The sequence below is a fragment of the Petaurus breviceps genome, unplaced genomic scaffold (assembly GCF_028583685.1).
Source record: "Petaurus breviceps papuanus isolate PSGF00001 unplaced genomic scaffold, PetGlider_PUasm1.0 90639, whole genome shotgun sequence".
NCBI classification, from domain to species: Eukaryota; Metazoa; Chordata; class Mammalia; order Diprotodontia; family Petauridae; genus Petaurus; species Petaurus breviceps.
The window spans coordinates 531454-543916 of NW_027187296.1; the positions used below are offsets into that span (position 1 = coordinate 531454).

General features: G+C 37.9%; 1 protein-coding gene across 1 annotated transcript in view; it reads right to left on the reverse strand.

Moving 5' to 3' along the window:
• NEK5 (NIMA related kinase 5) overlaps window positions 1-12463 on the reverse strand; it is a 118069-nt gene that overhangs the window by 32805 nt on the left and 72801 nt on the right. The window contains exons 14-17 of the mRNA XM_069064561.1: window positions 7141-7227; window positions 6460-6537; window positions 1428-1508; window positions 920-988 (exon numbers count right to left, since the gene is read on the reverse strand). Coding sequence (XP_068920662.1) covers window positions 920-988; window positions 1428-1508; window positions 6460-6537; window positions 7141-7227 — 315 coding nt within the window. The remainder of the gene's footprint in view (window positions 1-919; window positions 989-1427; window positions 1509-6459; window positions 6538-7140; window positions 7228-12463) is intronic.

Below are 12463 nucleotides of genomic sequence, written 5' to 3' on the forward strand. Positions count from 1 at the left end.
GTTTGCTTCACTTTGCATCAGTTCATGTAAGTCATTCTAGGCAGTATAATTATTCTTGAGTGAGAATCTCCTCTAGCATATGAAATAAGTGGTCATCCAGCTTTGAGGACTTCCAGTAAGGGGGAATCCACCAACTCTTTTTTTTTTTTTAAGCAATTGGGGTTAAGTAACTTAAGGTTACACGGACAGTTATTTCTGGGTGTGGTGCTAAGTATCTGAGCCCAGATTTGATCCCCAGATCATCCTGCCACTGGAGCTGGTGCTCTTACTTGCTGAGCCACCTGGCCACTCCTAAGCAATTGGGGTTAAGTAACTTGCTGAAGGTTACATGGCCAGGTGTTTCTGGGTGGGTGCTAAGTGTCTGAGCCCAGGATTCAATCCCCAGGTCATCCTGACACTGGAGCTGGTGCTCTTACTCTCTGTGCTACCTGGCCGCTCCAATCCACCAACTCTTAAGGAAGTCTATTGCATATTTGGGAAATTTCCCAAAAAATCAAGCCTAAATTTGTCTCTTTGCAACTTTTACCCATTGCTTTTAGTTCTGTGGTCTGGGACCAAAAAGAAGAAATCCAATTCCTTTTCCACATAATAGCCTTTTAAATACTTGAACATAGCAATCCCAGTTTCTTTAAACTGTTGTCTTAATGGGTGATCTCAAAGTTCTCTCCCATCTTGGTGTCCTTACTCTGTAGACGCTCCATCTTACAAATGCCCTTCCTAAAATGAGGCACCCAAAACTGAATGCTATACTCTGAATGTGGTCTAACAAGGGGAAGAAATATTTCGACCTCCTCAAATGGGAATTTAAGGAAATATATATTTTTACTTCCTATGTACTATTTCATGAAAATACTTGCTAAAATATCCTTTTTAAAATTAACAGATGCAAAATAGAGATGTGTAATAATTAAAGTCATACCTCCTCCCCTTGCTTGGTGTTTTCATCAATGATACATTCATTTAGATTTATTTCAAACTTTACTCCTCCCTAAAATGAAAAAAAAGTTAATACAAATCTCTTTATTTTTTAATATTCTGTTGAAATTCCCAATTATAACATCCTTGCAGGGGTGTGGAAGCTGTGGCCTCTAGGCCACACATGTGGCCTTTTAGGTCCTCTGGAGTGATCTTTTGACTGAGTCCAAGTTTTACAGAACAAATCCTTTTATTAAGGGGATTTGTTGTGTGAAGTTTGGGTTCAGCCAAAGGGCCACACTTAAGGACCTAGAGAGCCACATGTGGCCTCAAGGCTGCAGGTTCCACATCCGTGGAGGGTAATTGTCTTTGAGAGAGAAGAGTACTTGAAAGGTACTTCAAACTCTGAGATGACTCTATAATAACATGGTTAAAAAACAAACAAACCTGTAAGCAATCCAAGCTGTAAAGATGGAGGCCCAGGGTCAAAAAAAGAGAACAATGCCGATTACCTTAACCTTGTATTTTTCTTCTAGCATTTTTCTTTCCTGTTTGCTCTGTAGTCTAATTTGTTCCAATTTTCTTTCAATATCCTGAAAGGGCAGAGAAAATAAGAGGATTTTAAAAGCACAATTGTATATATAGAAGCCCTAAAACTATAACACAGTTCTAAAATGAACTGGCTTACAGACTGAAGCCAATTGTCGATTCCCTTGTAAAGAGTCAGTTGAAAGTGATTTACTGCCCATTTGTGCTGCTAAGCGCTGTCAATATCTGTTATTCTGATTGGGGACTTTGGCCTAGTAGAACCATGAATAAATCACTCTAGCTTTTCCTGCACAAAGGTCTGTAATTTGATATTGCTAATCCCTAGTCTCTTAAAAAGCTTTCCATTATATAGATGTGACACATTTTAAGGAAAGCAATAAGTGAAAATAAGAATTTATAAAACAGAAAAATTGGGCATGATTATTTGCTTCACTAAACATTCACTGGAGGGTTTAGTTAAAAATAAATCTCAGTGTATTTAAAAGATAATTCTCTTTACAAATATTTGATTTAAATACACACACTATTGTATTAAACATAACACACTATTGTATTAAAACCATTTCTTTAAATCAAGAATCATCTGAACCAAATTCTGTACTGAGTTCAATTAATTCTGGGTTATTGGGAGAGATTTCTTGAAAACTTCAATGGATCTATGATTTAGTACACATAGTTAAACCCTCCAGGGCAGCAAGGTGGCTCAATAGATAGCAGGCTAGGCCTGGAGTTAAGAAGATTCATCTTCCTGATTTCAAATCCAGCTTCAGACACTTACTACTAGCTGTGTGACCCTGGGCAAGTCACTTAACTCTCTGTCTTAGTTTCCTCATCTGTAAAATTAATTGAAAAAGGAAATGATAAACCCCTCCAATATTTCTGCTAAGAAAATCCCAAACGGGATCATGAAGAGTTGGATATGATTTAGAAATGAGTGAACAACAAAAAAATCAATACATCACCACAGGGATCTTTATGTACAGGTCAGTGGCCCTGGTTTCTATTTGAGTTTGACATGGTCTTGTAGGATTCCTAAACATATTTTCCCATAAATCCTTCATAGAGAGTCTACCCAATGGTCAGGTAGTCCTCTTCTAAAGCTTTTTGTGCATCTGGAGGCAATGCTTCTCTCTCACTACCTGACTCACAGAGCCCCTCTTTTCTTTGGTCAAACAATTCTAGGATGGTTCTCTTTTCCAACATGTCTTGTGTTTGAGTGAATCGTGGTAACATTCTTCAGCCTGTTTATGCCCAGCACACATCTCTGAATGTGATGGAGGATGTGATGCTCTTACCATTTGCACCTATAAAAACATCATTGGAAGAATATTAAAATCCTAAATGGTGATATCTGTGTATCTGCGACAATCAAACGTAAGCGTATTGTTTAGTCATTCAGTTAAATCCAACTCTTTGTGACCCTGTAAGGGATTTTCTTGGCAAAGATACTGGGATGGTTTGCCATTTCCTTCTCCAGTAGATTAAGACAAGCAATAGTTAAGTCACTTGCCTGGCATCACATAGCTGGTAACTGTTCGAGACCAGATTTAGACTCAGATCTTCCTAACTCCAAGCCCAGTGCTCTGAGCCACCCAGCTGCCTCCTAGCACATAGCAGGTAGTCCAGTCTATCCTCCTATTCCTATTCCTGTTTCCTATTCCTCTCCTTTTCTAGACTCAAAGAATTTCCCAGGTGCAGTTTCAGTGTATGTATATGCACATATGTGCATATATATACATAGACATGCACATGTGTGTATATATGTACACTTGACAAACATATACACCAATGGGAAAGCTCTGCATGTTGTTCATTTAACAGTGTGCCAAAGTCTGAGTAATAGGCATTTTTTATCCACTTGTTATTTTCAGTGTGGATGGTTAGCCCAATCTCTTTTAAATGATTATAGATCTCATCTAGGAGGCTCTGCAGCATTTGATGGTTTGATGTAATTGCAATAATATCAAAGTCCTCCACAGACAGAAACAACTGGAGTGCTTCACCATCTAAAGGGAATCCTTCAATGCAGACTCTATGCTGGATCTCCTCAAGGACAGGTGTGAATACTTTTGGCAAGCATTTGTCTCCGTTTTATGCCTCACCTAATATAAGTGATCAGAGATATGGTGAACAAGTTTTTCTCTGCCATTGTGTCATTGAAGGAATCTTGAGTAATTCTGATGTATACATTGGTATACTTCCAATTTTTGTTGAAAGGGAGATTTAAGGTAGCATTTTGTTCTACCAAATAAAATGCTACTTATGATCAACAAAAACTGCAGTGGGATTCTGTATCCTCTACATTTTTAGTCAATTGTGGAATTGTAAAGGTATGTTCTACTGTGAAGTATCGCTTCCCCACTAATACCCTGTGAGTGAAGACAGTACTCATAAAATTGTATACAGGTAGGAAAGTCATTATAAAGGGCAGTAGCTATTGGAATTCTAGTAGTTTCCATTTCATTTTCAGCATTAATAAAGTCCTGGATTTTTCCCCATGCCTTTTGTATCTTTCCTTGCCTCAACTATCATATGAATCATTCCCTCAGAACCATCACAACTGTGTGGTTTCCAGTACAGGTTTCTTGGCTAATCTAGCTGCATTTCCTATCTCTGTTCTCCATGCTATGTCTAGCTCCTCTGTCAGCACATTTGGGACTGTGATGTCGGAATCCAAATATGGTGCTTCCATTATCCACTCCATCAATTCCTTTATTTGCCTCTCCAAAGAAGACTTGTAAGCCACCCTCCCACTGAGCTACAGCTTTCCTCTTTCTTCTGGTTTTGTTTTCAACAAGAATGTCAAGATTGATACAAATTCAGTTCCTTCAGTAGTATGCCCACTCATTCATTCATTCAAAAACATTTATTAAGCTCCATGGTGACTGCGTAGGGATTGACTGAACAAAGGGCTGCACTTGAGAACCTGAAGGGCCACATGTGGCCTTCAGGCTGCAGATTCCCCACCCCTAAACAATAGGTATTCTTCATCCACATAGTTCTTTCTGTGTGGTTCTACGTGATTATGGATCTCACAGAGGGGGCTCTTCAGTGTTCCAAGGCTCGATGCAATCGGTCCATCATTAACAAACAGAAGTGTCTGGAGGGCATCCTTAGGAAATTCCTTTTCCCTTTTTCTGCTGGGCACTAGAAATCCTCCATTTTAATGGCCATAGCTTCGGCAAGTGTGAACCTCCTTATTTTTTGCCTCAAAGTGCTGTTAGTTTATACACGTGCACCGAAGGCACCCAGATCAAGGTATGCATGAGAGGCAAAGCAGGAGGCTTTCGTAAGTGATATTCTATAACAGGTCACATCTTCACAGTCACAAAATTGATGGAAAGTTAAGGAGAAAACAAGATTTCACTGTGCTCGTTATTTGCCAAGAATAAAACAAGCCTTTGATTTGGCAGAACAAAATGTCTCTGGGGGCCTCCTGTTCATGTCTCTCATGCATATTTTTAAATAATACAAGACTTGTTGTAAGACATAGCTGAGATGGCTCTACTTTCCCAAAATAATCTAATAGATTTAAAAATACACATGGGAAACACCCAACGGGACAGCCTCTGGAAACCTTCTATTCTGCTAAATCCACATGCAGATCCTAAGCACAGCTAAATCTTGTTTCTCCGAACCTTTCAATTAATTGTGTGACTGTGAAAATGTGACCTGTTGAAGAATAATATTTGCCTGCCTCTTCTCTTCTCACATATACCTTCATCAAGGGTCCTTTGATACTTGTGTACTTAGTTTTAAAGAGATTTTATAGAAATGGAGAAGTAGACATATGGTTTGGTAGTGATTAAAACTTTTCTTGGTCATCTTTTTAAAAAAATAATAATAAGGTCCAAGTTTCCCTTCCTCCTCACCAAAGCCTCTGGTATCCCTCTATTTTTTCAGACACCTTGAAAATCAAACCTTTAACACTCTCAGAATTGTACTGCTTCCAAGCTTATACTTGGTGAAATCCAGCAGCTTTCCCCATATTTGTTTTCTTAAATTCCATCTCATTTCAAGGCAGCACTCTAGAACCTGCTGGAGTCCAAATGGGGATAGGTGACTCCACTGTCATTAATGGAGAAAAGGATTTGTTTTCAAAATCCTTACAGATCATTTTCCTCTTTCTTCCATTTGCTATCCTCCTTCCAGCTTCCTGTTAAACGCCTCCATGATGCTTTTATTTAGTTGTGCCTCTAGCCAAGCCATCTGCAATTTTGTTTTTCCCTCCACTGCTTCTCATTATTTTATGAGGTGATACTGTTTATAATCTTCCAGCGATTTTTCCATAATATTTTACAAATTAATTTATAGTCTAATCTCATGTTGTGTTTGGCAACCATATCTCTGCTTGGCAAGATCAAATCCTAGAGAGTAGATTCTAAAAAACACCATCTAATTTGCATATATATATATATATATATATATATATATATATATATATATATATATAACTAGAAAATTATGTCAAGGGAAAATTGAGAGATAAAGACCTGTGAATAAAACCCAATTATTTTAAAATTTATTTCTGAAAATATATTTTAATTAATTTCAATTCAAATAAAAGTTAAAACATTTATTAGGCATCTACTATGGGCAAGGCACCTTATAATGCAGTGGCGTAGAAGGACAAATATGATACCTTGACTGTTCTTGAGGAGCTTATGATCAAATGGAAGGAAAGAGGAAATATGTATGCAAATAAGTATTTTATAATAAGGAATGTGATTCAAATGAATTTAACTCAATCTTTTTAAGCACCCATCATACACAAGGCGTTGTGAAGGCAACAGATATTTCTACTCATAAAAAAATGCAATATATTAAATAGATGGTTTCCTTACTATAAGATTTCAATGACTGGTTTTATTTGGTTAAGAAACAGACACATATAACTTTCAAGGAGCTGATCTTGTATGTTGGGAGGAAATCTTTATGGGAACTTTACAATAAAACTCCATTCACAGACATCAGTACCTGTACTGGTTCTCCTGCCTCCTTACGTTCATTCTGGTGAGTATCTGTGTTTTTCTGTTTCACGAAATAAGTCTTGTGACTGACATTTGAATCCTCCTTTAACACAAAACATTCAGGATTAATTCTGAATTCACACTGTAAAAATTCAGGAAGTTCCTTGATAAAAGTCAGAGGGCCAAAAAGGGCCTACTAGTCATGCCATCTGGATAACATGGCTTATGTTTCTATAGGACCTTAATGCTGACATAGTTCTTTATATATATAATATTATTTAATAACAGTCACAACATAATGAGATAGATAGTAATGCAAGTATTATTCCCAATTTACAAATCCATTAATCAGCAAGCATTTATTTACCCATGGTCACACAGCTATTTAGTGTCAGAAGTGGGTTTCAAAACTAGATCTATCTTTTCAGTCTACCATGCAGTATGTAGGCTCTCAGGATAAATTTGTTTAGACCAATTGATGATTATAATCAACAGTGATTTTTCAGCATTCCCTAATTATCTGAGAGAATTTCAGTGTATTCAGAGTTTTTCTCTCTAAAGAAATGTTATATTACTATTCCTGTTGAGAATTTTATCCCCATTTTCTTTAAGGAAATAATTAATTTTGATAGCTATTCAATGTACTTATTCTAAATTTAAAAAATAATGATCACTTTGGGAGAAAGAGATTTTTTTCTTTTTTTACCTCAAATCCTCTTCCAACCTTTCTTCTAATAGCTTTCATGTCATTGTGATACTGCTGGCGTATTTCTTCCAACTGTTTCCAGTATTCCTATGAAGGAAATGAACATTTTTAACGTTTGTGTGAACAACCGAGCAAAAATAATCTAAACATCACCAAAAGTTTTTACATCCCTTAAGCAATTTTGAATGATTTTGACAGATGGATGGGAGACACGTTATTGGAAAAGAATCTTCAAAGCAACGTTTTGTTCTACCAAATCAAATGCTTTTCCATGCCTACCAAACAATAGGCATAATGGGATATAATATTCTCTACATCTTTCTGCCAAGGGTGAAATGGTAAAGCTATGGTGCCGCTGAAGAGCTAATACAAAAGTCTACTTGTTCCCCATACCCTTACCAAAGGTGTTCTTTATGCATGATATAAAAGCTTGGTATTGGTAAGAGAGTAAGCGTATGGGTCAGTAGTTGTTATTTTCTCAGAAATAAAGCTATTTAACAATTCTCTGATGATAATAAATAAGACGTGAAACACAAAGCAGGGAGATACATGTTTGCCTGTGGTCTTCACCACTAATGGAGAAGATTTAGCACAGAACCCAAACTAAAGCAGATTCTTGCGGATGGTGAGATGCTCTAGATGTTTTTGTTTGCAGGTTCCATTGTTCTGGTTACATCAAGTCTTAGAAAACTACATACCCTCTTGGAAGGAAAGTTCAAGTGAATGATGTCTATGGCCTAGATTAAGAGATGAATGGAGGACCTATAAAAACTCTTCCATCAGTATGTATACTGGGGACAGAAAGTAGGAGCTAGATGAGGAACTGGGGTCTGAGTTGAACAGGAAGAAGGGATTGGGTTGGATTGCCTTTAGGAAACTGCAAAGATTTGTTAAGGCTTCCATGGAAAGAAAGGCCCATTTTTCTTACTACCAATATTTTATTGGGGTTGCCATATAGCTGTTGTTGTTCATCCTTCATATTAGAAGAAGACCAATTATATTATGATGTTGGGATCAAAGTGTGTTTGACTGTGGCTGATCAGCTCATTATGAACTCAGAAGGTTCTACCAGGTCAGGCACGAGTAGTTCATTTGAACATTTGGGATGGAGATGTCTCTGGATTTGTACACCTCATGCTTCCTTTGTGCCACAGCACTTCCAGCCATCCAGCCAAACAGAAAAGGCTTCTCTTCGCCATGTGGTTAGCAAACCAGAACCAGTTACAAAATGCCCCACAGGCTCTCCAAGGCATTTCCATTCCACTTCATCGTGATTCTCATGGAAGCAGGGACCTCTGTTGCTTCCTAGGCAGGAAAAGAACAAATGCAAAGTCCAAGGGCAGGCCTGTTTTATGTGGTCACATTTTGGCCTCATTGGGGAGAAGACCCGACACTGCTCCCCTTACAGCATTGTCTCATTAGAAGCCATCAGAGGAGTCAAACCAAGAGTAGAGCTTGAAACAGGATGGCTTGAAGAGAATGGCCAAGGTTGACTACAAGCAGTCAGGAAAGCAAGTGTCCCAGTATCCAGGTTTTACAGCCAGCTTGGCATCAATGCCTTCAGAATCAAGGGGTAACCTTCAGGAATGATCTTCAAGACCCAATCCAGCAGTACCTGAGACAAGGACTCAGCTGGCACTCATGCTATATCCCCTATGAACTTAGTGGGATTGGTGTTATGTTGAAACCAAACTAAGAGTGAACCCACTCTCCCCAGAGACTAAGGTGATATAGGAGAGGGTCTGCCCCAGAAATAGCAGGGGAAATGTTTGTATTTTTGTTCCTTCTTATTTCTTTAAGGTAAATATTCTCTTGTAAAAGCTGATTGGCATTAAGTGGCTAAATGGAACGGAGGTATTAATTGCTGATACCTAACAGTGAGAGAAAACAAAGCCAGTAGGGCATAGAGCTGATAGGAGAGAAAAGAGACACCCCCCAACCCATCAGTATACTCTAGAACCATAAAGGGCAGATGTAGTCAGTCTGCCTCTGGAAGAGAAGAACTGCAGAATATTTGTTACATGGATTTATAAATTATATATATATTATGCTAATATTTCATATACAAAAACAAGAATTAAAAAGAATGAGGCAAAGATAAAATAAATAATACATTTTAAATTTTATTAATGGCACAAAACCCCTTTTTTATTCTTAGAAGCAAAATGATTGAGTATACTTCATTATTTTTTAAAAGCCCCTATGTATGGCCTGGAGCACAGGGCAGCATAGATAATAATTGCTAGAAATTATTGTTACTTTGATAATAATAGCTAGCATTTATGTAGAGTTTTAAAGCTTGAAAAGCATTTCACAATTCTATATTTTATCCTCACAACAACCCTAGGAGGTAGATGCTATTATTAATCCCATTTTGTAAATGAGGAAGCTGAGGCAGACAGGTTAAGTGACTTGCCCAGGGTCACACAGTATGAATCTGAGGTAGGATTTGAACACAGCTCTGTCCTGACTCTGAGCCCAGTGTGCTCTTCACTCAGCCTGTAGCTGGCCAAGTTGGTGAGTTTTTCTTTGCTTCTTTCTTCTTTTTTGAAACTTTTTATTTAAAAGATACCTAACAAAGAAATAATAGCATAATAGTGACCATCACAGCTCTTCAGCAGGAAGCATGTTTCTCTGCATGTAGATATTGACATAAGCCAATCACAAATAATTTTTAAAAAGTACATTATCAGAATTAATGAAAATAAATGAGTGTGTGGTCTAGCCACACTAGATCTTAAATTGTATGATAAAGCAACAACCATCAAAACCACTTGGTACTGGCTAAGAAAAAGAGGGGTAGATCAGTGGAATAAGTTAGGTACACAAGACATAGCAGTCAATGATTATAGCTATCTACTGTTTGATAAACACAAAGAACCTAGCTTCTAGGATAAGAACTCATTATCTGACAAAAACTGCTGGGAAAACTTGAAAATAGTAAGGCAGAAACTGGGCATAGACCAACATCTGACACCATATACCAGAATAAAGGCCAAATGGGTACATGATCTAGGTATAAAGGCTGATACTATAAACAAATTAGGGGAACAAGGAATAGTTTATCTGTCAGACTTATGGAGAATGGAGGAATTTATGACCAACAAAAGACAGAGAACATTATGAAAGGCAAAATGGATAATTTTGATTACATTGAATTAAGAAGGTTTTGCACAAACAAAGCCTATGCAATCAAAATTAGTAGTGAAGCAGAAAACTGGGAAAGAATTTTTACAACAAGTGTCTCTGATAAAAGATTCATTTCTAAAATATATAGAGAACTGAATTAAATTTACAAGAATACAAGTCACTCCCCAATTGATAAATGGTCAAAGGGTTACGAACAGGCAGTTTTCAGAGGAAGAAATTAAAGATATCCATAGTCAAATAAAAAATGTTCTAAATCACTATTGATTAGAGAAATTAGATCAAAACAACTCTGAGCTACCACATTACACCTATCACATTGGTTAACATGGCAAAGCAGTAAAATGATAAATGTTGGAGAAGATGTGGGTAAGTTGGAACACTAATGCATCGTTGGTGGAGCTGTGAGCTGATCCAATCATTCTGGAGAGCAATTTGGAACTATTCCCAAAAGGCTATAAAAATGTGCATACCTTTTGACCCAGCAATATCACTTCTAGGGCTGTATCCCAAAGAGATCCTACAAATGGGAAAAGGATCCACATGCACAAAATTATTTATAGCAGCTCTTTTTGTGGTGGCCAAGAACTAGAAATTGAGGGGATGTCCATCAATTGGGGAATGGCTGAACAAGTTGTGGTATATGAATGTAATGGAATACTATTGTGCTATAAGAAATGATGAACAAATGGACTTCAGAGAAACCTGGAAAGACTTATGTGAATCGATGCTGAGTGAGGGGAGCAGAACCAGGAAAACATTGTACACAGTAACAGCCACAGTGTGTGAAGGTTGATTTTGATAGATGTATCCCCTCTCAGCAATGCAAGGACCTAAAACAATTCCAAAGGACACATGATGAAAAATGCCAGCCAAATCCAGAGAAAAAACTATGGTGTTGGAATGAAGAATGAAGCAGACTATTTTCTTTTTTCTTTTGTTTTTTTCTTTCTCATGGTTTTTCCCATTTGTTATAATTCTTCTATGCAACATGACTAATATGAAAATGTGTTTAATGGGAATGTATGTGTAGAGCCCATATCAGAATGCAAGCCATCTTGGGGAGGGAAGGGAAGAAAATTGAAAACTTATAGAAGTGAATGTTGAAAACTAAAAATAAATAATTTAATTTTTAAGTGGATTATCTCTGATTTCAACTTATTAGAAAGCTTTAAACATAAATCTGATCCTCCTTGCTTCACATGACTCTGCTTAGTGGAAGGCATCATACTTTAATTTCAATTTATTTATGGATACCTTAGTTGTGTTTTTGTATGAATACAAGAACCATCAAGAAGACCAATTTGATTGGACTATAAAGCTCAAGAGGTGAAGTGATAAAGCTAAAAAGGTAGACTGGTGTTGGGTTGGGAAGGCTTCTGCACACCAAATAGAGGAATTTATATTTGATCCTTGTGGTAATATGGAGCCCCAGGAGTTTCTTGAGTAGTGGAGTGACCTGATCAGACCTATGTCTTAGGAAAATCATTTTGGCAGGCATGTGAAGGATGGATTGGATTGGGGAGAGACTTAAGGCAAGGTGACCACTGCTGACAGTCCAGATGAGAGGGGATGAGGTATTAAACCTGGGTAGTGAGTAGAGAGAGGGAACACACATAAGAGTTGTTTTGGAGTTAGAAACAAAAAGATCTAGCAGCTGCCTGGATATGTGAGGAGAGTGAAAGTGAGGAGGTAAGGATGATCCTGAGATTATACACCTGAGTGAATGAAAGGATGGTGGTACCCGCGACAGAAATGGGAAGTTCAGTAGAGGGATGAGGTTGGTGGAAAAAATAATAAAATGAGGTCACAATATGGACTGCAACCCATCAATGCCTGCTTAGCCTGTGCTACTCACTCTGTCACATCCAAAACAAAAAGGGAGCAGGGGGAATGGTCAGACAACCAATGATGTGGAAGGCAGGGGGGTGCAGTGTATGTTGGGGAGGTGGGGGGATTTTTCCTCATGGGACCTATGTAGTTGCTGCTGTTGGTGTCCAGGTTATTATTCCCCTAAGGGACAACAATAGAGAGAAAGCCGGGAACTTGAACAGTCTGAAGGAGGGGTACTGACATTGGGGAGTGTTGTTGGGCGTGGGTATGGTTGTTGGAGACAGCCACACCATTGGCTCTTGCGGAGAGGGTGGGATGTAAATGATTTCCCCTTTCTCCCACT